Here is a 27252-nt window from a genome sequence, read left to right as displayed (position 1 = left end):
CCTGACTGCCCGTAGAAAGCCATCCTCCTCCACTGTTACTCTCTGCCCTAACACTTTGCTTTCTAAGCACTATCCATACTCTGTAATTCTTTTTTTTTTTTTAAGATTTTATTTATTGATTTGAGAGTGTGTGTGGGGGGGAGGAGGGAGGGAACAGTGGGGAGGGAGAGGGACGAGCAGATTCCCGCTGAGCATGGAGCAGGACACTGGGCTGGATCCCAGGACCCTGAGATCATGACCTGAGCCAAAACCAAGAGTCAGATGCTTAACCGACTGTGCTACCCAGGCGCCCCAATACTCTGTAGTTCTTTTATTCAGTGTGTATATGTGTCTGTCTCTAGCACTAGAACATACACATCCTGTGAAGGAGGGATCAGACCCCTCTTAACTTCCCACTAAACCTCCAGTGCCCACCACACAGTGCTGGGTATACTGGAGAGGATTCATAAATATTCACGGAATAACTGTGTGCATAATAACTGGGAAAAGAAACAAAACTGGTCAGATACAACTTATTTTTCACAAGCTGCCTCCAAACGATTACCTCTTCCTCACAGACTTGTTTTTGGTAATTTCTTAGAATTTTGCCAGGGATCTCTATCCACTTGATGATTCTAAACTTGCCAACTTTTCTTTCTGTGTTTTGGAAATGATGACAGCAATCACATGTCTCCAAAACTATGGCATATCCCGCATTCTCCAAGGTCCCTTAAAAAGCACCCACAGTCGTGTGGAGTCTGACAGATGATCCTCTCAGGATAATAGCGCAGAGCCTAAGGCAGTGGTTCTCAAACTTGACCGGGCATCAGAATTACTTGGCAGCCTTCTTAAAATAGATTGCTAGGCTCCAATTCCAGAGTTTCCATTCAGCAGTTCTCGGGTAGGGCCCAAGAATTTGTATTTCTTTTTCTTTGTTTTTTTTTTAAGTAGGCTCAACAACCAGCATGGAGCCCAACAAAGGGGTTGAACTCAAGACCCTGAGATTAAGACCTGAGCTGAAATCAAGAGTTGGACGCTCAACCAACTGAGCGAGCCAGGTGCCCCAAGAATTTCTATTTCTGACAAGTTCCCAGGTGCTGCTGATGCTGCTAGTCCAGGGACCCCACTTGGAGAACCACTGGACTAGAGGAACAGACCAGCAGCCTGCCAGAAGGCACAGCATCAGGTCCAGCTGAGCTGACTGCTAGCAAGCCAAGGGCAGAAGGACTCGGTCAATGACCAGGGTCATGAGCCAGGATCCAGCAGCCTGTTAGAACCAGAAGGGGCCCCACGGCCCACTGAGTCCACATTTTCATCTTACAGACAGGACACATGAAGACCAGGGAAGGCTAACCTGCCCACGGCTGGCACTAAGCGGAGGGCAGAATGGGAGCTGGAAGTCGGGTCTCTGGACTTTTGACCCAGTGCTCTTCCCAACCCCACAGTGTGGTCTTCTCAGTGCGGTATTGGGTTGAGGGAAGTGGAGAGCTACATGCAGAAATGGGGCCCACGGCCACCTGATCACAGGGCAAAGCTTTCAAGAGTTTTTATGGCTCTGTCATTGGCACCTTGCTGTCAGTACCCTGGCTGAGGAACCCCCCCTGCCCCCACTTCAGGTGGAGACTCCAGAAAGCCCAGTGTTGCAAGGCCTAACAAAGTACCTGAAATCACCTACAGGGTCTCTAGCTAATTTTGTTTCTAGGGCTTCCCAAGTGATGTCACTGATTAACTCAGAGTTTTTGCCTATCTCCAGAAATCAAGGTATTACTGAATGGAGTGGATTGTATTGTTGACAGAGACAGTTTTTGGGAGGGAATAGTTTGATTTGGGGCTACCCGACCACCACAGATCATATTTTTTTTTTTTTTTTTTTTTTTTTTTTTTTTTTTACCACAAATCCTATTTTAACAAACCATTTAACCTAACATCATTAGTGCTTCATGAGGCTGGCTGCTCCTTCCAGCACTAGATCTTGGGGGTTGGGGGAGGGGGGAGCTTGCAAGGTCCTAAGACCAGATCTGGGTGCCCGGAGGGAGGTGACTGGTAGGGGGAATCCATGCAAACTGGTTTTCTCAGGACTTACGTCCTGCCCAGACACTCATCATAGAGATAAGGTCATTTTGTAATTCCTGCTTATATGGGACTTTTGATTTTTAAGTCCTAAATGGTCTGAGACAAAAGTCAACATGATTATAAACCAAAGTGCAGTCATATCCTTGGGAATTAATAGGAAGCTAAGAATCACATTTCTTTTGAAGAAAGTGAAGTATGTGGGGACACTAAGTTCCAGTAATTCCAGAAAGACCAAGAAATGATGGCCTGATTCGAAACTGAACACCCTGGGTTCCTCATTACTCTTGTTTAGGCAGTGCCTCGATATTTTTCTGATTTACATGTTCCTACGCTTCTCTCACTGTCTCCATGCACATTGCGGCCTGGGGCGCATGCTCTCTCCTGCGGGGCCTCTCTATGCTGTGGACACACAACACTTGGGTTTCAGGACACTGACCACACTTTACCAAATCGTCAACCCTTCAGGGACATCACTAGTGTTGTTTATTAATTTTTTTCCCTGCTCATCTTTGCAGCTGATAGTTTATCACTATAATTGGGTGGAATTAAGGATCAATGCTCTGAGCTGAGAAGCTGGCAGAAGTGCCTTGGCCACATCCTCAGGGAAGCTCTGAGAGATGACCACCACTCACACCTCAAATGCATTGTAATGAGTGCTCTTTTTTTTTTTTTTAAGATTTTATTTATTTATTTAATTTTAGAGAGAGAGAAAACGAGTGGAGTGGGGTAGGGGAGGAGCAGAGGGAGAGAGAATCTTAAGCAGGCTCTGCATTCAGTGTGGAGCCTGATGTGGGGCTCGATCCCAGGACTCTGAGATCATGACCTGAGCTGAAGCCAAGAGTTGGACGCTTAACCGACTGAGCCACCCAGGCGCCCCAGGGTGTTTCTGTATTTTTCAAATGTTTGCCAGAAATGTGTCTTACTTTCATTTCTTGCCTTCTACAAACCATACATGGAGTTCACGAATTCTGGCGCCACAAGCGTGATTCATCCAGGGATAAGATATAGAGAAAAACAGGGACGTCTCGGTTTGCCGGAGCTCTGCAGCAGCCCACCCTACACCCCCAGTGCCTTCCACAGAGTAACGCCTGCCAACAATCTGGGGCGCATTATTTCAGCTCCTTTGCACGTACATTGACGTGTTCGGGAATCAGCTGAGATATCACTGCCTCAGACAAACCTACTCTGTTCGATGTCAAAAACCTACTCCTTCCCCTGTATCGCCTACCTTGTTTTATTTTCCTCACAGCTCTTGGGGCTATCCACGTTATCATGTTAGGTTTGCTCATTTGTGTAGTTTGTCTTACCCCACCAGACTGTAAGCTCCACGAAGGGACCTCGTCTTGCTCATCAATGTGTTCCCAATGCCGCAAATAGCACATGGTACACACACGGAAGGAGCTCAGGAAATATTTGTTGAATCAATGAATGAATGAGCTAATGATTGAATATACATATGTGTTTGTTTATAAAAACAACTGGGAATATACTGTAGGTATTGCCCTGTGAATTGCGGCCCCCGCCCCGTAACTAGTGCGTCGTGGAAAACTTTCCGTGCCAGTAAATAAAGATCCACCCCCTTCTTTTCAATGGTGTCATTCGTTTTCATAATTCATTCAATCAATACATCATCCACTTATTCAGCCACCAAATACTTACTTTGTGCCCTCTCTCTCCACTGCTCTAGGATCTAGGGATACAGCCGGGAACAAATTGAATAAGCTCCCCCTGCTCTTATGCTGCTTATATTCTCAGGAGGGCAACAGATACAGAGCGAGTCAATGAAAACACAAGTGTCAAGAAGAAACACAAAACGGTGCGCAGGGCAGAGGGTGAGAGGCAGGGTGTGCTATTTTAGATAGAATGGTCAAGGACAGCCTCTCCAAGCAGAGACCCTGATATCAAGGAAAGGGTGCTCGACCCTGAGGACGTCCGGCGAGGAGCATCCTAAGGGGGTGGGAACAGCAGGGTCTTCCTGAGCAGGTGGAGGAATTGGGAAGTCAACATGGTTAGTGTGGAGGAGAGGACCCGAGAGGCAGCACGGCTGCGTCATGCAGGCCCCGGGGGTCCTGGTCAGGATTCGGGGCTCGACTTGGAGTGGGATGGGAAGCCATGACAGCTTGCAACATAGGGGTGACCTGACTTGACATTTAAAAGGACCATTGGGCTGCTACACGAGAAACAGAATAGAGTGGGAGCGGAAAGTTGGAAAATGCATAGTGCAGGTGAGAGATGATGGGGTGATGTCAAGGGATGAGAGCAGTCGTGGTGGAAACCTCGAGAAATTTGAATTAGGGGTATATTTTGAAGAAATCATCACAGGATGTACTGAAGGATTAGGTGTGAGAGAAAGAGAGGTGTTAAGGATTTTTCCAAGTTTGGCCGGAGCAACTGGATGAACGATATGACCATTTACCGAAAGGCGTGATATGCAAAAACTATAATTTACTCAATTGCCTTTGATAGCATTTTTATTATTTCCCCACGTTAGCTATGTCCTTAGAAAACCCAATACATTTTTTAAAAGTGGGGCAACAAGGGATGGAGATATGTAAATAAATATGGCATCAGTAAATCGAATGTGCTAATAAAGCACAAACGCCCTCTCTTTGACTTACTGAAAATGAAAACCTCATTACTCACCCTGATTATGAGGCTAAAATCTGAATATTTCCAAGCAGATTTAAGTAGCTTGTTTTTATATCTTTATAGCTAGCTGCATAGGAGGTCCTGAAATCTACCCTGAAAAAACATGTTGGTAAAGCCTTTCAGTGACAGTACGCTCAGTGAGCAAATCCACGGAGAGGTTTGACTGAAAGAAAAGGTCATGGTCGGGGTGAAGGGAGAAGCACATTTACAAACACAGAGGCAGAACATAGCAGGAACATAAAATTTCTCATAAAATTTCTTACCTCTTGTTCTTCAAGAACCAGCAAGTCCTGTCAAACCAAATTTTGAAAGTTATGTCCGTGCTGATTTTATTTTGACTTTCTGTGACAAGCTCCCATGTACACCACTCCCCACCCCCATCCCCCAGAAGCGCTTAAAATATTCCAGTTTTGTTGTACAGATTTTTGTAAACTACCTGGTCATCTAGGAAAGTCACATTATGGCACAACTATCTGGAAACAAGGATGATGCATAGCAGCCAGAAGAAATACATAGACACCCAGGTTTCTCTATCTATTTAAAGCTAGCTTCTCACACGTTGCTTCTGGGAAGATTTTGGCCAAGAAAAATGTAACTATGGTATAGCAGCCAGAAACAGAATAACATTTTTAAATAGCACCAGCCACCTTCCTGCTTGGTGGAAAGATGCCTTCTTTACCATGCGGTTTATTTTCTGTTTACTTTTTGGATCCGAGACCTTTTCCTTCCTCCTCTCCCCAACCCCTGCGGCTCAGGGCGCCCTCGGGTCCACCTACAGCAGTGAAACCACCACGACCAAGGGGCACACACACGTGCCTGCTCACACACCCGGGACGGCGGGAGAGCGCGTGGGCAGCCCCTCGTGAAGGGAAAGAGAGTCAAAACACAGATGTCGGGAAAGTGGAAGGTGTCTTTTGTTTGGTGAAAAACAGGCAGAGAGTTATGATATAAAGAGGCAGAAGGTTGCCATTTCCTGTTTCCTTGTCCTCTTTGATGCCCTGGAGGAGGGAAAGCAGACAGGGAAGCCTGGGCAGACGCGAAGTCCGCTGAGGGCCCACACTCAGCGGCAGGATGCAGGAAGAAGCATCCCAGGGGCTCTGTGGGGTTTAGGTCCTGTGCCTGGGGGTCTCATCCAGGCTCCAAGAAGGAAAGGATTAAGAATACGACAACTTGTACAGATGAGGTAATAAAGGCACACTGGTAGTGGCATATTGATAATTCCAAGTCGTTTTACAATTCACTATCACGAGTTAGTTTAAGCATCTCATGGCTTCAAACTGCTTAAAGTTTAACCGAACGCACCCATTTTGGCCTCAGTTCCTTCTGGGGTTGAGTCAGGGTACAAATACTATTTTAAACATTACATGAAAACAGAAGATATGGGAATTCACAACACTCCGTATTTAGCGGTAAGCTGAGAACCGATAACTTTATTTTAAAAGTTAACTATTTTAAAGGCTTACAAGCAAAGGCTGCTCATGCTCCCATCTATCCTCCTCATACCCTCGGAGTTATTTCCCTGAAAAGCAGACTTAAGCACGATGCTCCTCCACTAAAATCTACAGGTTCCCTGCTGCCTGGATGGAATTCCAACCTGCCTCTCTGGCCTCTTCCCTATCACCTGGCCCAGGCGTCTCCACCTCCCGGAAGCTCAACTCTGACACGTGGCTGGCACTAGGTGATGACTGCGTGTAAGTTTCGAGGGGTGAATTTCAAAGCTATATCAACTGCAACAAGACAAAAGTTTGGCTGACATTTTTCTGATGGCCTTTGACCTAGATTATGACTCTAAACTTTTTCCTCCCAAGGCAGATTATTTTCCCTTAGCAGTAAGTCTTGAGAAAACAGGATGGATTCTGGATACCTTCTATTCTCTATGGTACACTGCACAGTGTTCTATGTGAGTTAGAGCTCAATAAACACATTTTGTGCTTTACTATTTAAAAAAAAAAATCTAACATTCCACACAATTCCACATCACTCAATAAAAAGACTGGCTTTTAAGCAAATAAAGTCCTTCTGAACATACACCCTTTCAGTTCATGGATCAAGGACCATAGAGTTCAGGGGTTCTCAGTTACGGCTATGCTTCAGAATCACTCACGAAACTCCTGAAAAATGCAGATTCCCACCCCCACCTGACAAATCAGAATCTCAGCTGTAAGGTTCTTTATGATGATTGTTTTCAAAGCCCCGTAGGTGGTTCCGATTAGGCTTGGATCCGAGGCTAAGAATCACCGATGCTCTGTCTGTCCTCATCTAACACTGTGATCCAATATATACCATTAGGAGACACAAAATTCTTTTACCTTTTGGATCTCGGGATGAAAAATTTCTCTGGGGCCTTTCTCAAATTTGTCCAGGTTCATGGCACTGAAATAGAAAGGACAGAATGAGCCACAGCGTGGTGGAAACTTAACTTAGAACAAGTCTCTGTGCTTCAGAGAAACTAAATAATATCTCCTAGAAAAATCACAGCTGGATTCCCTGAAGGGCCGGGCACACAGGAGATCAATGATCACGTAGGGTGCTCAATGAATACATGAGAGTAACCAAACACTGCATGGTACTTTACTTATATAACTGGCCCTTGTTGACACTCATCTAATAAGGGAGGAAGAGACGATCAGGAGCATGTTTCAGGCAGCCCGACTAACCTCCAAGATTCTTTTATTTATCAAAAAGTGGTTCATTGACATTTATGTAGCAGTTAATGATAAAATGAAATGTAAGTAAGACTACCTGGTGTTTCTTTCTTCCTTTGACAATTCCTTCGCCACTTAGGGCAAAAGGCCCTCCCCTTCACAGGATGGTTCTTGCACGTTAGAATGTCAACCTCCTTGAGCCTAAGTTCCTCCAGAGGTAAAACATGCAGTTGAAACGCACGATCCCTTAGGCCCCTTTCATCTAGGAGTCCCATATTTGTAAGGTAAACATAATAATAGCTAATATTTATAGAGTATTTATAACGTCTGGGAGCCTGCTAAATGCTTTCCATGGATGACCTTGTTTATTCTCTCTGAGGCAAGTGCTATTTTACCCCCATTAAATTATTTTAAAAATTTTAAAGGTGAGGAACGTGAACTAGGATAACAAAACTGGTAAGTAGTAGAGCCAAGATTTGAGCCCAGACTTACCTGCCTCCATAGTATTCATTTTTTCATTTCCTTTTAAGTTTTCAAGTTCAATATTATAACAAAGATAACATTTTTTCTTCTATCAGCAGCAACTGTAGAAGTTTTGATCTTCCATGTCTTTAAAAAAAATGTTTCTGGCTGAAACGTGCTCTGGCTACATGAGTGGGGGCAGAAGCGGAGGTCCTACTCATATAACTAAATGGAAATCATAACAAAATGAAATGTCTTCAAATATAAAGAAGAAAGGAGCTGGAGTAGCTTCTTTTTAGGGAAAAAAAAAAAGTCACAGAAATCTTAAGCCAGTATAATTCTAAGTATTCTTCTCAAAGCCAGTTAAGATTTATACCTCCTTAGAAGCAGCAAGATATTTCTGTGCTCAATAAAGATGTTAACCTCTTCACCGATGCTTTCATAGCTCAGGTTTCAGACTGCTCGGAAGAAAAATCAGAAGGCCGAGAGCAGAAAGGAGAAGGTCTGCAATTTGGAGACCAAATCAAGCTTGAAGAGGAGATCTAAAAATTTTTGCTTCCGAATCTCAGTGCCCCTTTCATCAGCCACATGCAGTCCCTGACCCATGGAGTCGAGATTGTCACTCTAACAGACGTTTTGCAAGTGTGCGTTGCAGCGGGGACGCTGAAAACATTATCTCTTCCCAACACCTAGTTGCAGACAAATAAAGCACCAGGGCTCTGGGATAAGTGTTCATACTCACACCATGTGGGCCTTGGCGGCTAACAGCCCAAGCACGGGGATGGTAGGGACCTGGGTTCAAATCCCAGCTCTGTAGTTTCCCAGCTGTGAGATCTTTGTCAAATCCCTTCACTTCTCTGAGGCTCTGATTCCTCCTTGGTGGAGTGTAGGTAATAATGGATCTCCCTTTGTGGAGCTGGTTTAAAAATTTACTAAGAGAATGACCACAGAGCCTTCAGCACAGTGCCCGACAAACAGAAGCTACGGTCACTATGATGTAGCCTCTTGGCTGGACTGGATGAAGCAACAGGTACCGCATGAGTGGTGGCATTCCCTAGGGGGATCTGCCACCAGCATGGGAGAGCCAGGAGGGGGACGGAAAGGTGGGGGGCAGGAGCGGCAGCTGAGCGCGGAGCAGCTAGACCGTCTACTCATTTAACTCTCTCTTTGCAAAGAATAAGCACATTCTTCTCTAGGAAGCATTTGCTGACATACGAGTTTCTATTTCAAAGCAGGAAAATGAGAGGAAAAATATTTCTTGATTTTCTTTATGAAACTGAAGTATTAGCATGCATGCAAGAAAAAAGGAGCAGGCTACGTAGGCAGTTCGGAGATGCGTAAGAGCGGAGCTTAATTCCCACCACAAGCTAGCTGTGTGATCTTTCTCTCTTGGAGCTTCCACCTCTGCCTCTCCACGGTGGGGTAATAGCAGTGCCCGTCCCACCGAGGTGCTGTGAAGATGGCAGGGGATACTGCACGTCAGAGGCTTAGCAAAATGTCTGGGACGTGGTCAAGGCTCCAGAAAGTAGAAAAATAACATCAGAACAATCACAGAAGAAAAATACTTATAAAGGCTCCTGGTGTTGGGTTCTTCTTCTTGAGTACTCACCTTAAGATGGACTTCACAGAGAGAGTTTTTGTGGGACTGTACGGAAGGCATATTTTCTGGGTACCCTGGAAAGTCAAAAAGAAGTTTGGCAATTTCCATCTCTCAATAAGCCTTACCTGGCCGTAAAAGAATATATGAACCTATATATGAAGAAACACATTCTGTCATGGGAAAAATCTTCCTCAGGCTCGACAGCATCTTTCACCATTCCCCAACCCCAACACTATGGATTTAAGCTTTACTCTTCAATGTATGGACTGGTGGGTCCTTGGTGTTGTAGGTGCGGTGAGTGGATGAGCCATCTGACTGAGATGAGAAAGGGTTTGGTCTCTGAGCCAAGAGTCAGATCAGCCTCAAAGATAATGAGAAGAAAGCAGTCTTTGCATGTTCAATGGGACCTACATGTGAGATCTCCAAGTTGAAGGCTTTCTGAACTAGAAATCATTTGAATCTTTTGAGAGGTTTTCATAACATGTACTTTTATATTTTTCTGTGTTTACTATTTTTTTTTTTTTTTTTAAGTAGGCTCCGTAACTAACCAGGGGCTTGAACTCACAACCCTTTGATCAAGGGTCACATGCTCTACCGACTGAGCCAGCCAGGCGCCCCTCTGTGTTTACTATTTAAACTCTGTTTCTTTCTCTCTAAATGAGTACCCACTGTGACTAACTCATGGAAAGTACTCAATGGATATTTGTTGTGTGAAAGGGAATGAATGAAGGGTTGCCCGAATGGTTCAGGCCCACGTCCAAACCACCCAGCAGAGATGAGTGCTACTCTCTTTATGATCTCCAAAAATAGATATAATGCAGATTTATAATTCACAATGGATTTATACTGCACGTTTAGCAAAAGGGATTACAATGTAGTACACATTTAAAACTTTCTAACTTTGACTAATAATAAAATTGGCAGCACAAACTGCTAGAAAAGGCGCAGGGCATTTCTTGTAGGAAATGGGCAAAGAAGGATATAGGATTTTCCTTGTGTTTTCGAGATAACACCTGCCAACCCATCTGTCCAAGCCCTGAACACTGGTGTCACAGTAGTAGAGTTCTTCAACCTTGACAAGCCCATGATCTCTTTTGGTAAACTAAACATTCGCACCATGCCCCTGGAGAACCAGTAACCTCACCCGCACTCCAGGCTGGGGAGTGTGTCTTTCCAGCTAACCATCACAAGTTGCACTAGACAGAGCCCTTCTTATGGGTTCTCTTTAGCCAATGTAGTTTACATTAAAGAGATTTTAAGAAGATTTCCAATATAGGGGAATATTATGATGAGAATAGGCATTTTCAAATTCCACATAACCCACCCATCGAAACCTGAGTTATTTCGGTGGCCTTGTTTTTTTTTGCTGGCCCCGGCCCGCCTTACACTGTGGTCACCTGTATGGGATGCCAACCCTTCTAGAAGAAGGTCTTGAATCTGACCTTCTTGCTCACCCTACCTTGGCTACCTTTTCTTCTCACCGAGCACAACAAATGCAGTTTTAGAGAAGCCAAGGGCGGCCTGAGGGGGGAATATATGGAATAGGAGAGGATCCAGACCCTGCCTGGCTGATGGTAACATCTTCATAAGCTGCCTACACGGATGCGAAACCCCGGGCTCAGGGGATTGTGGATTTGTAATCTTCTTCACCGCATGCTGGCAAAGCTCTTCCTCCCCATCTTCTCCCTTTTGTAGCTTTGCAGAGTTGCTCTCTAACAAAACACACCTTTCGGTTCTGTTTTCTAGTGGGATCAACAGAGGCATGGTCAGAGCCAAGTACACATACGTATCCGGAAACACCAAGTGATCACTGCAAGGATGTGCAAGTGCGCGTCGGACGTTACCCCCTTACGTGGCAGGTGTGTGTGTGCGCGCATGCGTGTGTGTGTGCGAGCGTGTGTGTGTGTGAGCGTGGACCAGTGTCTTTAAGGCCCTTGCAGTGATTATCCCTGAGTAGCTGGACTTTGAGCCTCTTCTTTTTTCTTTTTTAAAAAGATTTTATTTACTTACTTGACAAAGAGAGACAGTGAGAGAGGGAGCACAAGCAGGGGGAATAGGAGAGGGAGAAGCAGGCTTCCCGCGGAGCAGGGAGCCCGATGGGGGACTCGATCCCAGGACCCTGGGATCACGACCTGAGCCGAAGGCAGATGCTTAACTGACGGAGCCACACAGGCGCCCCGAGCCTCTTCTTTTTACTAAGGGCATTGTCTGGATGGAATTTGTACAGTAAGTATGAGGGTTTTTTTGTGTTTTTTTAAGTCTTGTCTTTGTGTTTAGAAGAAACACAGCACAGATAGACAAGACTGTTTAGGTCAGGGCTCACACATGTAGCTGTGTGTCTGTTTTAGAATGGAATGGGAGCTCATGGAGGAGGCATACGCTTCTTTGGATTTCCCGCAGCCTCGAGCACTAGTTCTGGGCCCAAAGGGGCTTCACGACGGACCCCTCCTGCCAAGCTCTGCTTTGATTTCTTCAGTCCCTCCCAGCCCTTCAGCACCTGTAGCTGGTGGCCAACGCCCGCCCTGCCCCGGGCACACACAACGGGCTCTGGAGCCGAGGCTCCGGGGAAGGCACCACACTTCTCAACAGAGTGGGGCTGACTCGTCAGGCCAGCCCCACTGCCTTCACGGGCTCCTGCGGGCCAACTGACTCTTCCTTGACTTCTCCTGGCGCCAGGAGTCCCCGAGCTCCTCATTTGTCTTGTCTTCCTTGTTCCTTCTTTCTGGAATGCTCCCTGCCTGCCCCCTTCCCCTACTCTGTTTTTAGTTTGTTTGTTTTTAAGATTTTATTTATTTATTTGAGAGAGAGAGAGAGAAAGCACAAGCAAGGGGAGGGACAGAGGGAGAGGGAGAATCAGACTCCCCACTGGGCCGGGAGCCTGACACGTGGCTCAATCCCAGGACCCTGGGATCATGACCTGAGCTGAAGGCAGACACTTTACTGCCTGAGCCACCCAGGTGCCCGTCCCTTACTCTTTATGTGGTTAGTTCCTTTTCCTCCTGCAGGTCTCTTTAAATGTCACCTCCTTGAAAAACTTTTCCTGTGCTATCTGATCTGAAGTTGGTCTCCCGTATCATTCTGCCTTTGTTTCCTTCAAAGTGTTTATCTCAATTTATAATGTAACAGAGACAACATCTTTAGAAATTAAAATAAGCAAAATTCCCTCCTGCATCTGCCCCACCCTCCGTCCTCTAGTACCTGGCAACCCTCCCAGGTGAGGAGGTGGGGCGGCTGTCACTGCCCGAAGAAAGAAGACAGGACGGGGAGAAAATCCATTCTAGAAAGGTGGCAGAAGTACAGAACTGCCCTTTCTTGTTTTGGTGGAAGAAGTAAGAAGAAAGGCAGGAAAGCTAAGGCGTTAGATGCTGGGGCCCTTGATTCTGCCGTTCAGAGGGCAGGCCTCAAAGAGGGTGAGGGACACTGCAAACATATTAAAATAAGACATGGAGACATCTAAGAACATTTGGATTAGGGGCTCACTTCCCAGGCACGGCCTTCTGTAGGAATCTTGAAGTCCAGGTAGAACCTGTTTGAACCTGACGAGGGGCAATAACTCAGCAGCTTCAAGCGCGGATGGTCAGCAAGATTAGAAACATAAGCCTAAAGCGATGCTTCTGCCCCTCCCCACCTGCCCCATGGCTTGCAGGGGATGTGCTGGTGAGAAGGACAGAGCTGAGAGGCTCAGTGACTAGCGAGACCTGGGATCAGGTCCCAGAGGTCACAGTGTGCAATGACTTCACCACAAGGGGCAAATGGCTGGGACCATGGATTTCAGTGACAGGTACTTTCCAGTGAATAAAATCTTAAATCTTTCCAATAAATAAAATCTTAAAAAAAAAACCAACCCAAACAGGCCAGAAAAGAGTCTTTCTGGTGCAGAAGATAAGAGGCTTTAGATAAGGGCACGATCACTTCTCACTGGGTGAATAAAGGGAAAAGACCGTCATGTATGCACCTGAGAACAACGGGCACACAGTCCTTCACCATTATCTTCTAAAACCAGTGCATCAACTTCGCTCCAGGACAGCTCTGATGATGATATGACTGAGCCCCATTTCAGTGGCATGGGGAGAGAGGTGAGAGCCAAAACCTTTCTGTAGGAAATCATTCATGAGTAAGAGCTAACTCGGGTTTACATTAGACTTTTATCTTAAACCTGCTTAAAAAGAGAAAAATTTCTGCAACATAACATGGACATTTATATAAACAGAGGCAGCAGAGCACACAGGTTAGCCTGGACTTTGGTGTCATTCATTAATTCATTCAATAAATACTTCTTGAGCTACTTCTATGTGCCAGATACCGGGCTGGGTGAGAACAAAGCAGTTATGTCCCCTACTTTCATGGAGCTCACAGTCTAGGGAGAGAGACAGCAGGAGTCAAAGAATTACATACAGAATTAATTACGTACAGCCTTGACAGCTCGGTGTGCAGTCCTGGCTTCTGCCTGGCCTGCCACTTCTGGCATGTGGCCTCGGCCACGTCATTTAAAGCGCAATAATACCTATTGAGATAATGCATTGGGAAGACTTGGTATAGTATGTGGCATACAGTAAGTGCTCAATAAATGTTAGATTTTATTTTAGTACTCTTACTATTTTTAATCATCACAAAAAGTTCCTAACTACATTATTCTGTAATGGTTCCTAGAAATTCTTTCTGGGCTTTTTGAAGTTGCTGTATGTGTATGTATGTATGCAACTGTGTTTATATACGTGTGTATGTATATAAAAATTACTGTTTTTTTGAAGTGTGTGTATATTAAAAAAAATACTGTTTAAGTTCCTGTATTTCCCAAAAAGATATACATAGCAATTTTTGAGATACTATGCTGCTGAGATAAAAATTAGCATACACTTTATTAGGTAATGGCTTTCTTTTTTTTTTTTAAGATTTTATTTATTTATTTGCAAGACAGAGAGCGTGCACAAGTGGGGGTTGGGGCAGAGAGACAAGTAGACTCCCCGCTGAGCAGGGAGCCCAACTCAGAGCTCGATCCCAGGACCCTGAGATCATGACCTGAGCTGAAGTCAGATGCCAACCAACTGAGCCACCCAGGTGCCCCTAGGTAATGGCTTTCAACAACTGCACCCATAAAGCGAGACCACCACATAACAGGACTAACGTTTTCTGAGTGTGGTTTATTTCATTGATGACTTAGATTTTCAAACATGATCTCACTTAATATAGTCCTTAGCACCCTGTGAGCCACAGCCCAGAATTCTCCCCAATTTACAAAGAAGAAAATGGAGCTCATCAGCAATTTCTCAAGTTGACATGAATGAATTTGCTACGGATGTAATCTGACCCTGGTTTGCTTAACCCCAAACTCCTTGCTCTTTCCAGTGTCCGTAATGCCTATGAAAAAATTCTCTCAGAAGTGAAGGGAAAAAAAAAAAAAAAAAAAAACCCAAGGGAAGAAAATAATAAGAAAACGTAAGAGGTGAAAGATGGAGATCAACTCTAAGAATTACTATAAGAAATCAGAAAAGAGAAGGAAAAGCTACGATAGTGAACATAAGAGAATTTTCCTGAGCTACAGGGAGGCCTGCATTCCTGAGTTGACATGATTTGCCTTCGTTCAGGTCACTGTCCTCAGAAGCCACCACGGACGGGGGTACTTGTCTTGTTAAAGCCTTGAGTCATTTTCCTACTTCAGGAAATTGATGAAAGGGGCTGAGCCTCAAAGAAATTCTAGAAGCACAGCTGATTCAGTGCTTGACTGAACGACCCAGGGAAACAGAAGCACCCCATGGGCTGTACCCCTGTAATAGCATTATATTCCTTGAATACATTTTGTTTCTTTTAGTTGAAGGTAAGCCAGCTGGTCAGTTTCAGTCTTAGTAGCAGCTAAGGTTAATACTCTGTAAAATACACTTCTGTGTTCCACCGGCCAGAGATGGAGGGACTGGACATGTCCAGGTAGTGGCTCGTATGGGGGAAGCTGTGGTTATACTCAGAGCTTGGAGGCTCCACCTCTGAAGAGTGGAATCCTGAATATCCAAACTCAAAGAACCTCATAGAAAAAGACTCACCTGAACCACGACAACGGTTCTGAAAATGACACTAATCAAACTCCGGATGGTGCTGATATTGTAGGTACAAGCGAGGTACTTACTGTTTTCCTCCAAAGAATCGCTCGGTATTGAGGGACACGCTGATTATTTTGGTCAGAGAGGGTCACAGACAGGAAGAAGGGGCTCTTCTCTGCATCATTTCCAATGTAATTCTGATGGACTGGAAAAGAGACAGATTCAGAACAGTGAAGATGTGCTGGTTCCTCTAGGCCCTGGTGGGAGTAGACACTTTTTCCTTCCCACATGAGCAGGGAACAAGAATCCCAAACCCAGCTCTGGAAAGAACCTGGTCATGCTTCCACTCCCCTTGGCAGTTACTGGTTCAGAAACGAACATATGACCAGTTCTGGCCAATGAGACAGGAGGAGAAATGGAAAGGCTTTCTGGAAAGTCTTCCTTACTCCTGAAGATGGCCTTCTCCTTCCTCTGGACATGGTGGTGTCTAGAAGTGATAGCTGGAAGTGCTGCAACCACCTTGTGACCCTGAGGAGGGCCAGCCTTGATGACACCACTGAGCCCCTGAATCCACCAACTCCAGAGCCTGCCTTACCTCTGAGTTTCTTGGCATCTACCTAATGGCATCAGTTTTCTCTAAAGTCACCACTGCTCTGGGCACTATGCTTTCAAGCATTTGGGAGGATGACAACTTTCCCACTAATTTCTTTCTTGATAAAGAAATATGCCTCGTCCAGTAAGTGAACTTAGAATAAAACAGTATCAGATTTTTAAAATTTGGGTTTGATCACTCTCATTATATAGTCCCCACATCACATCTTCTATAAACACATGCATTAGCCTGATAAGCAATTTATCTACCTCCTCTCGAATCCTGAAACAGTGATTATTCTCCCCTTCCCAGTCTCTCCTGTCATTAGACACACTCCCGTTTTCCGCCTTCCCACATGTGTTCACCCAAGCCCCTCACTTTATATGTACACTGCTATTAATGACTGAGCCCTTGCTTCGTGCCGGGCACGGGGCTTGGCTGTTTCTCCAGCATCACTGAAACTCCGTTCAAACCCACTCAGTATGTAACAATAATACCTCCACCTTACAGATAAGGAAATTAAGTCTCAGAGAAGTAGAGATTGACCAGTGTAAGCTTCTGTGGTTAAGAATGGCAAAACCAGGATTCAGACCCATTTTAGAGTCTCTGTGAGGGTAGGGAGAATGACTGCCTTTGCCAGGGTAATTGCCTAGCACGTGGTAGGTGACAAATACCCGTCACCAGAGCCCACAGGACAACGCTTCTCTAGTTCTGTGGTGGCCCTGGAGCTCAGGGATCCATTTTTTTTTTTTTTTTTTTTTTTTTTCCTCATTGCTTTGAACTAAGTGTTCAAAACTCACTACAGACAGGGCAACTTGCCTTGTTAGGTCTGAAGTTGTTTTCCACCCTGCAAATTCTTCTTGTGTCTTAAATAGCTATTTAGATGATCAGGTCCCCTTTAACTCCCAAGGGACAAAAACAACTGACCAAAAAACCTTATGGTTTCATATATGGGTTTCATATATTTATGAAAAATCCTAGGGCTGAGACTGAATTGAATCTTTCAATTGAAAAAGCTATTAACCTGGATATTAGTGGCCCTAAACTGGTTAGTTTCACACTTTTTAGGGCATCAGAAAAAATGACACCAACACTTAATTTTCATTTTGAGTACCTTTTCTTCCCAACCACCATAATGGCATAGTTACCTTGTCCTAAAAAATACTTGAAATACCATCTGGTGTGGTATTCTGGGTTCTCTAAGTGCACGTCTGTTCTTCGCCATGTCCCTGGGAGAGCAGTTGCATTCTGGAATCGAACAAAATTGTGCCAGTAAGAGTCATATTCAGAAAGTAAACAAGAAGCAGGCAATGAACCAGGGGCCAAAGAACCAGAGAAGCCATGGTCAGAAGGGTACAAATAGGGCAGCAAGTACGTGTTTTCATGAGAAAAGACACCACGTCCACATCACAGAAGCATTCTGAAGGTCCTTGGGGTAGAGGGAAAAGCACCGAGTGAACCAGCGGGCTCAGCTATTTCCAGCTTGAGTATCAACTTGAAATTTCTCTCCTTTCTGGTCCAAACCTTCCAAATATTTGGGAGTTGGTGCCGCCTAGAGGCAGCCCTTCCGTCTGGTACCCCCTGTAATAGGCCCATTTCACCTGGAATACATCTCCGCAGCCTCGTATTCGAGTTCATATTTTTTTGTAGAATTTTAAAAATTTGTCATGAAGTAACACAATTAATGGGGAAATTATGGATAAACATAATGAACAATCTGAATCCTCTCTCCAAAGATAGTCACTACGAATGATTTGGTATGGCTTCCTCTCATTTTTTTCTCACACGGACACACACACGTAATTTTCTTACCAAATGCAATCATACCGAAACTCCACTGGCATCTACTTTGTGCCATGTGTATATGGCAGGCGACTGGAACATACTTTTCCGATTCCCATATGCCTCTGGTGATTTCCTAGACGTTTGTGGTCACTTGCTTTATCATGTTGAAGGGGGTTTCCTTCAATTCCGAACTTACAAAGAGGCCATTCTCAGGAATCAATATTGAATTGCACTGAAAGTTTTTTTGGCAACTATTGAGAGAATAGGTTAAACGGGGAAAAAATCATAGTAATGTAATGAATTATACTACTGGCTCTTCCGATGCCGAATGGTTCTTACATTTCTGGAATACCTCCTACTAGGTCATGGTATAGAGTATTCTTTTGATACACTGCTAGATTTTTAAAAAAAATGAATTATGTATATTTGTTAGTGAGATGGGGCTTATAGGTTTCTTTTCTGTATGAATTTCTGTCATACTTTCAGGGTTATATTAATTATAAAGTGAATTAGGATGCTTTCTGTCTTTCTCATGCTCTAGAAATACTGACAGTCATTGAGAGAGCTTTAAGGGTACTTTATATGCATTAGCTCCATAGCATCTCCACCAACTTTATGACATAGATTTTATTTTATCCTCTACTTTCAGATGAAGAAAGTGAGGCTCGGACACTTCAGCCACGCTGTCTAAGGTAGCCAAGCTCATGAGCAGTGGAGCTGAAACTGAGTCAGTGCCAATTTCGGAGGGTTGTTTTTTTCTTTTTAAAAATTTTAACCATTACATCATTGTCTGTCTTTTTTTTTATGTTCTGCCCTTTACTCCCAAGGAGTAAAAAGTAGGTTAATGTTTCTTAGCATTATTGTACTTTTACTGAATTTTCTTGAATTAAAAAAAAAAATCAGCTATTGATGGTGTATGTATGTATATATATATGTACATATTTTAATTTGGAAATAATTCTGACCTTACATAACAGTTGCAGGAATAGGACTGCACAGAGCATTTGTATACCCTTTAACAGATTTACCTACTGTGAATATTATACCCCATTTATTCATTTGCTCACTACTGTCTACACAAACACATACACACAGAATTTTTTCTGAACCATTTAAGACTAAGATACAGAATAGCCCTTTATCCCTAAATGCTTCAGTGTGTATTTCCCAAGAATAGAGATATCTTCTTATATAACCACAATATAGCTTTCCCAACTTTTATAAATTTAACATGGATACGGTACCTCTAATCTACCATCTGCATTCCAATTTTGTTAATTGACTTAAAAATGTCATTTAAAGAATTTTCCCTCTTGAGTGCAGGACAACTGAGTTGTCATGTCTCTTTAGATTCCCTTCTTCTGGAACATTCCAGACTCCGCCTTTTACAACACTGACATTTTTCAAGAATACAGCACAAACCTCCCCTCTTCTTTTTTAAAATTGAGCATGACTCAGGGCGCCTGGGTGGCTCAGTCGTTAAGCGTCTGCCTTTGGCTCAGGTCATGATCCCAGGGTCCTGGGATCGAGCCCCGCATCAGGCTCCCTGCTTTGCAGGAAGCCTGCTTCTCCCTCTCCCATTCCCCCTGCTTGTGTTCCCTCTCTCGCTGTCTCTCTCTGTCAAATAAATAAAGTCTTTAAAAATAAATAAATAAATAAAATAAAATTGAGCATGACTCATTCTGGGTTTGTGTGATGTTGCCCACGATGAGGTTCAGGTCATGCATACCCGGTCAGAATGCTACACAAGTGGTGCTTGTCCTTCTCAGATTATCATACATCAAGACATCCATCTGTTCCTCATTGGTGATGTTAATGTTGATCCCCTGTTCAAGATGTTGCCTCTTAGTTTTGACCTTTTGGTGTGACTCAAGAAGAGCCATAATTGGATTTTGTTCCCAGTAGAATTTCTGGATGTTTCATTGTCAACAGTATTCACTTTATAATCATAAACCACTGGCAGTGCCGATCCATAGTGCACTATGCCACGGGCAACATGCAGCTGTGGCATGACCTTGGGGTCCACCAACCAGCCTCAGGCATCAGCTGGCCAGACACAGGTGGGGTCCAGCTCAGGCATCTGGCCTTCGCCAGTCAGATGCCACTGTAGTTGGTGCCATTGTCCCAAGGCCCGAGATCCTAGACACCATCAGCAGAGCCTGGAGAGGAGACTCTGAAGGAACCAGGACACTTAGGCCTCTGGAGGTTCCCAGACTTGCATGGCACAGCACCAGGTCTTAGCTCTGTGCTTCTAGGTTTGTTAAAATATCACCCTGGGTCCATTCTAGACCTCCCCCTCAGGATCTCTGTGGGTGGAGCCCTAGAATCTGTAGTTTCACAAGCATCCCAGGTGACTCTGAGGAACACTAAACTTTAAGAAGCAATGCTCTATGCCAGGGGTTCTAAAAGAATCCAGGGAGGGCATGAACTTGGGTGAAGCAAAAAGAAAAAAAAAAAAATCATTATTTCCCTAACTTCAAACTAAAATGTAGTGTTTCTTGGGGCACCTGGTTGGCTCAGTCCGTAGAGCATGGGATTCCTGATCTCAGGGTTGTAAGTTTGAGCCCTACACTGGGTGCAGAGATTACTTAAAAATAAAATCTTAAAAATAAATGTTTCTTTCAATTACAAATGTATGCAAAAAACAAACAACAACAACAACAAAAAAACAAAATAAAACCCAAAAAACTACAGTAGAACAGCCCTGGGAACCATGTCTCTCTCTCTCTCTCTCTCTCACACACACACACACACACACAAATCACAGATATTTTCACAACGCACTATAGTGGCTGCAGATATCTTGAATGCTGTTTACAACCCTGACTGCTCAAAACTGTAATAGCTATAAGCCCTGCTGCTGGATTTGTTACTTAATGTACTGATAAAAAAAGGAGGTATATTACTGTATCATAAATTAGGTTTAAAAAATCAGTCTGATAACTGTTTCTTTTCTTTTTTTAGACAGAGTGTGCAGAGGTGGGGGAGGGAGGGAAAGAATCGTAAGCAGGCTCCCCGCTGAGCAGGGAGCCCGATGCAGGACTCGATCCCACAACCCTGAGATCATGACCTGAGCTGAAATCAAGGGTCAGATGCTTAACTGACTGAGCCACCCAGGTGCCCCTCGGATAACTAATTCAACACAACTGTTTTCCTTTGTAATCCTATGTATTTTGTTTTGTGCATTCAAAAATATTCTGAGAAGGGGTCTACAGCCTTCACAGATTGCCAAGGGGGTCAAAGGACATAAAAGCTGACCCCCATACTCTAGGTCTTCTGGCTTCTTCCCTCCCAGAGGTCTGAACACTAGCAACCGCAGGACGGAATAACATCGGAGGAGCGTCTCGCAGAGACGGCACTCTGGCCAGTGGCATGCCCCAAATCTCCATCAAGTACAAAGTGTCAATTATGAGGTTTTTCTTAAATGATCAAAAAGCTACCTACTGGGGCGCCTGGGTGGCTCAGTCGTTAAGCGTCTGCCTTCGGCTCAGGTCATGATCCCGGGGTCCTGGGATCGAGCCCCGCATTGGGCTCCCTGCTCAGCGGGAAGCCTGCTTCTCCCTCTCCCACTCCCCCTGCTTGTGTTCCCTCTCTCGCTGTCTCTCTCTCTGTCAAATAAATAAATAAAATCTTTAAAAAAAAAAAGCTACCTACTTAACTTATGTCTTCACTGAATCCTTAACTAAAATGGGGGGGGGGACCCCAACACCAAAAAAGTTGTGAGTCTCGCAGAGTGAGACACTTCCTGTCCCTTGTTGAAATCACATATGATGAGGTGTAAAGACAAGAACATACGCAGGAACTGACAAAGAAAGGAGACTAAAGCAAAGAAAAAACAAAAAGCACCCTCTCTGCCCAAGACCAGACGTGCCAGAACGACTCCAAAAATGAGCTTCTGATGGTAAGTACCAGAAGCGGACAGACAAGGGCACAAATCTTGAGTGAACAGTAAATGATTTTTAAAATATGTAGACACCCTTGGAACCACTCCCTGGATCAAGACAGAAAACATTTTCAGCACCCCAGAAGGCTCCTTCACTCACCTGCCCAGTCAGTACCCAGTCATACTCTGAAAGGTAACCATTACCCTGACTTCTATCACCACGATTCCTTTTACTTGCTCTTGAACTTCATAGAAATGAAATCATATAGTGTGTATCCGTCCTTCGGCACCACGTCTGTGACGTTCATCTCATCCACGTTGGGGATGTAACAAGTTCACTCTCTCCCACTGCCATGTACCTAGTCCCCAGTATGAACAGCACAGTGTATGTATCCATCCTCCAGCTGATGGACATATGGGCTGTTTCCAGTTTGGGGTCGTTAAGAATAAAGTCACATGAACAGTCTTGTGTCTGTCTTTGGTGGACATCAGCACTCACTGATGTTGGGTATACATCCTGGGACCAGAGGAGGCAGACGTTCAGTTTTAGTAGACACTGCCGAACTTCCAAAGGGGACGCACCACCTTACACTATTAGCAAGATGTGGAGAGCTCTAGTTGCTCCCTGTCCTCCGACCAGCTCTTAGCGTCTCGGGCATTTTCCTTTTAGCGGTTCTGGAGTGGGCACAGCAGCGCCTAACTGTGGCTTTAATTTTGCAGTACATCTTAAGTCTTTTAAGTATGACCTATTTTACAGAGGATTTCAGAGATACAGAAACTTTGTCTACAACATTTAAGGTGACTGAGACACCAGGAACACTTCATTTCTTTGACATCAACAAGCAAGTTTGGAGGAAATATTCTGATGGGCATATTTGCCAAACAACTAAAGATTAACACTGCAAATGCTCACAGTTATTTTATGTCCTTTTAGATAAACGTTTGCCAAAAGGCGTTATGAAGAGAACATTTTTCTATGCAGACATGTCTGAACATGCCCATAGTGTTAAATGAGTCCTGAGACTAAGAAATCCTGAATCATTCCTGCAACAAATTCCAAAGCCCACAAAAGCTTCTTGTTGCCTTCATTGTCTTTATTTATTTATTTTTTTAAGATTTTATTTATTTGAGGGACCCTGGGTGGCTCAGTTGGTTAAGCGTCTGCCTTCGGCTCAGGTCATGATCCTCCTGGGATCGAACCCCGCCCTCAGGCTCCTTGCTCAGTGGGGAGCCTACTTCTCCCCCTGCCTGCTGCCTCCCCTGCTTGTGCGCTCTCTCTCTCTCTGACAAATAAATGAATAAAGTCTTTAAAAAAAAAAAAGATTTATTTGAGAGAGAGAGTGTGAGAGTGGGGAGGAGCAGAGGGGGAGAAGCAGACTCCCTGCTGAACGTGGAGCCTGAGATCACAACCTGAGCCAAAACCAAGAGTGGGATGCTTAACCGACTGAGGCACCCAGGCGCCCCTTCACCATCTTTTTAATTTAATTTAATTTAATTTAATTTAATTTAATTTAGTTACCCCATTTATACTTGTGGAATGTGAAGGAGGAGGACTGAGCAAATCTGGCCAGGATATTTTGAGGAGAATGTAATCAAAATCCACAAAGAACACCCTCATTTTATCTGAATGTTTGTTAGTGTTCAACTTAAGCAGGGGATCTGCACCATACACTTGGACTACAGATGAGACCCCTAGTTTTATAGAACACCTGGGAGTTTTCATAGTCTTTTCCAGAGCGAGCTCAATTAATGAGAGAATGCATTTAAACGGACTTGACTTTAGTTTCTAGGTTTAAATTGCTGAGAGAATGCTGGCAGTAAGGAAGATGGATTAAAAAAAAAAAATACACTAAAAACTTTTGAATTGCAAATGCAAATAAATATAAGCTGGTTGAAAAAAGTGAAACCACACACAAAGTAAAATTCCTGTCTCTTCCCGTCCTCCATGCCCCTGTGCACACCCTTTTCCTCCAAAAACCATTCTACCAGGTTGGTGTGGATAGTCTCAGACCTTTGTATGCATTTACAACGGTGTGTTTGCTGTATACACATGTGCTATATACACATACACGTTCACATCCCTGTCCACATATCATACACATTCATCACACACACGGATATGTGTATACACACAGGATTTGTTATCCATATACACACAGGATTTGTTTTCATAAATGGGATGCTAGTGGAGCTATTACACTGAAACTTGATTTTTTCCACTAAAGAAAATATCTTAGGGGGCGCCTGGCTGGCTCAGTTGGAAGAGCATGTGACTCTCGATCTTGGGGTCGTGAGTTCGAGCCCCATGGTGGATGTAGAGATTACTTAAATAAATAAAACTTAAAAAAAAAAAAAAGAAAATATCTTGGAAGTATTTTATGTCAGTACATTTAGATCTACCTTGTTCTTTTTAGCGACTATGCGTATTTTTAGAAAAATTAAACACCATAGTTGAGTAGAGATATGTAAACTACATAAATGGCATAAAAGGACCTGCCGTGCAAAGTCAAAGTTCTCCGACTGCTTTCCTGACCTGCCATTTCCATTCTCTCGAAACAATTACTGCTTAATTCTTATGTATCCTTTTGGAAACTTACTTGCACACTGACAAACTTATTTACCTTTTTGTCTGTTTGTTTGTTAAGGAAACGGGATGATATATACTAATCATTCTGGAACTTGCTTTTAGGTCTAACTGTATCTTAAACATTTTTCTGTGGTATTACATACACTACTGCCTCATTCTTTCTAATAGCTACTAAGCATTCCACTGTATAAATGTATCGTAATTTATGTAATTTGTGTAATTATTCCTTTACTGATGGAAACTGAAGTTGTTTCCAGGTGGGTTTTTTTTTTTTTTCTATTTTAAATAACATTACAAATAGGAGGGGGAGACGAACCATGAGGGACGATGGACTCTGAAAAACAAACTGAGGGTTCTGGGAGGGGGCGTGGGAGGATGGATTAGCCTGGTGATGGGTATTAAAGAGGGCACGTTCTGCATGGAGCACTGGGTGTTATATGCAAACAATGAATCATGGAACACTACATCAAAAACTAATGATGTAATGTATGGTGATTAACATAACATAATAATAAGAAAAAATAAATAACATTACAATACACATCCTAGTAGTAGAACTACTGGCCAAATGGTGTGCACATTTTAATTATTGCTAATTGCCCTTGCAAAAGATTGTACTCGTTTACATATCCTCCAACAATGTATAAGAGAATCCTCTCACACGAAGGAAGATTGATTTATAAAAAGCTGAAAGATTGTCCCTCTGCTCCACAATATACTAATTGATACATACAAGTGAGCTGTAAGGGAGGTCTCCAGTGATCCACCCGGGGGTCACACTCATTTTAATTAATAATCTGAATGAGCACACAGATGGCAGGGGAAGCACATTTGAAGGTAATATAAAACTTCTCAGTGGGTTAGCTAATAGGACAGGTGACAGAATGAAGATGTCAAAAAAAAAAAAAAAACTCTTGACAATTAGCAATTATGGACATACTAATGAGATTAAATTTAGTATGGACAATGGAAAATCCTACATTTGGGGGATGAATCCCAATTGCACAAGTACAGGATGGGGAAGGCCAGGTGCTACAAAGCAGGAATTTGCAACCATTTTACCCATCAGGAAACTGAGGCTTGGAGAAATTGAGTCATAAACTGGTAAGTGATCGAGTGAGGCTTGAGCCCCAGTTTGTTTGACTCCAAAATTGTCTCCACCACACCATGAGGAAGACCGGGGTGAGAGGGGGAGCATATCGAAGGTTCATAATGAATCACTGGCTTCATAAAAAGAGATTGTGCCTGGCAAGGAAGGGGACGAGCCTACTCCACCCTGTGGCTGTGTGGGGTGCACCTGGAGCCCCGAATTCAGTTCTGACCACTTCAACCTAACATTAACAACCTCACATGTGGCCCAGGAGCAGCAGTGAGGATGACGATGGGTGAAACGGTGTCCACGTCTTAGGAGAAGAGCCACAGATGTCCTGGAATGTTTGAGGCCCATTATGAAGAGGGCTAAGCCTTACAGAAAATGTAAATAGAAACTCTGAGTGGAAAATAGAGACAGATGAATTCTGTCCAATAAAAAGAACCTGGGGATTTCCTGAGTGATGAGGGTGACCGGAGCGCTTTTTGTTCTAATGAGGTGCCTCTTGCTGGGTCTCTCCAGAGCTTCAGGATGAGGCTGCTTGCTAGAAAGACCAAGCCTTGATCAGAAGCTTGCACCTTTCAGCCCTACGGTGAACCCTGTGGGAGAGGAGGGACTGCGGACTGATTCAATGATCAACGGCCAATGATTTGATCAATCATGCTCATGTGGTGAAACCCCTTCACGGTGGAGTTCAGGGAGCTTCCAACTTGGTGAAAACATTAAGGTGCTGGGAGGGCGGTCCTCTTAGCTGGGGCATGGAAGCTCTGTGCCCGCCCTCGCCCCCCAATACCTTGCTCTGTGCATCTCTCCCGTTGGGCTGTTCTGAGTTGTATCCTTTGTAATAAACTGGGGATAGTAACTGAAATGCTTTCCTAAGTTCTAGGAGTCATTTTAGCAAATTATTGAACCTGAGGAGGGGGGATGACATTGTAGCCAAGTGGGACAGAAGTGTGGGTGACCTGGGGACTTGATACTTGTGACTGGTGTCTGAAATGAGGGCAGTCTTGGGGGGCTAACTCTGGTAGTTAGTGTCAGAACTGAACTGAATTGTAGGCTACTCAGCTAGTGTCTGGAGGAAAACAACCTATCAAGGAGGAAGCAAGTTTCCCATTCCTGCAGAAATGTTCAAGCAGGGACCAATGAGCTGACTGTGGCGAAGTTGGTGCAGGGACTCTTGCCTGGGGTGGGGGACGGGCCCAGATGAACTCTCAGGCAGTGAGAAACAGTTGATGGATGGGCACTGATCTGCAAACTTCTCACGGCTCAGTGATGAAGTGTACAGCAGCGGAGAAGCATTTAGGAACTTTTACTAGCATTTTGACATTACTGTGTCACCAAAGTCATGCTCAGGAGGTTCATTTCTTTAAACAGAGTCCAGACCTATCTGGGTATTACTCAGTTTGGTGGGTGGGGCGACACATGAAGCGGGTGCTGCAGCCTGGTCACGCACAGTAGGACCACACTGAGTTCTGCAACAGATCGGAAATTAAAAAGCGGGTCCTTTACCACCAGTGGTCTGAGAAGCACTGCTCAGAGGCCTCAGGCTCACTGTGACATCCCTGGTGAAGCCCTGCTTGACCATCCCAGCTAAAAAGGGCTCTTCCTCTTCCTTTGCGCCAGGTCCCCGTCTGTTCTCCCCACGGTACTTATCAACACTTGCTATCCACCATGTATCGTGTTATCCGTTTATATTGACTGCTCCCCCTGCCAGTCTGTGAGGCCACCAGCACAGGAAGCTCAGCAATCTTACCCACCCCTACATCACCAGTGCACAGACTACCTGGCACCGAGAAAGGATCCGAAAAATGAGGGCTGAATGAATGACATGACTTGTTATGTGATAAAGCACTCCTGATACAACTTTTGTTTTTG

General features: G+C 44.2%; 1 protein-coding gene across 8 annotated transcripts in view; it reads right to left on the bottom strand.

The window, feature by feature from the left end:
* Positions 1-27252, bottom strand: part of GARNL3 (GTPase activating Rap/RanGAP domain like 3) — a 143461-nt gene that overhangs the window by 50458 nt on the left and 65751 nt on the right. For all 8 annotated transcript variants that reach the window (XM_032418943.1, XM_032418946.1, XM_032418947.1 and 5 more), the window contains 5 exons: positions 17181-17280; positions 15527-15645; positions 9418-9482; positions 7011-7074; positions 4965-4991 (listed from right to left, as the gene is read on the bottom strand). In XM_032418943.1, coding sequence (XP_032274834.1) covers positions 4965-4991; positions 7011-7074; positions 9418-9482; positions 15527-15645; positions 17181-17280 — 375 coding nt within the window. The remainder of the gene's footprint in view (positions 1-4964; positions 4992-7010; positions 7075-9417; positions 9483-15526; positions 15646-17180; positions 17281-27252) is intronic.

Source organism: Phoca vitulina, unplaced genomic scaffold (genome assembly GCF_004348235.1).
Source record: "Phoca vitulina isolate PV1807 unplaced genomic scaffold, GSC_HSeal_1.0 scaffold21, whole genome shotgun sequence".
Lineage (NCBI taxonomy): Eukaryota > Metazoa > Chordata > Mammalia > Carnivora > Phocidae > Phoca > Phoca vitulina.
This window is presented reverse-complemented; position numbering and strand designations above follow the sequence as displayed.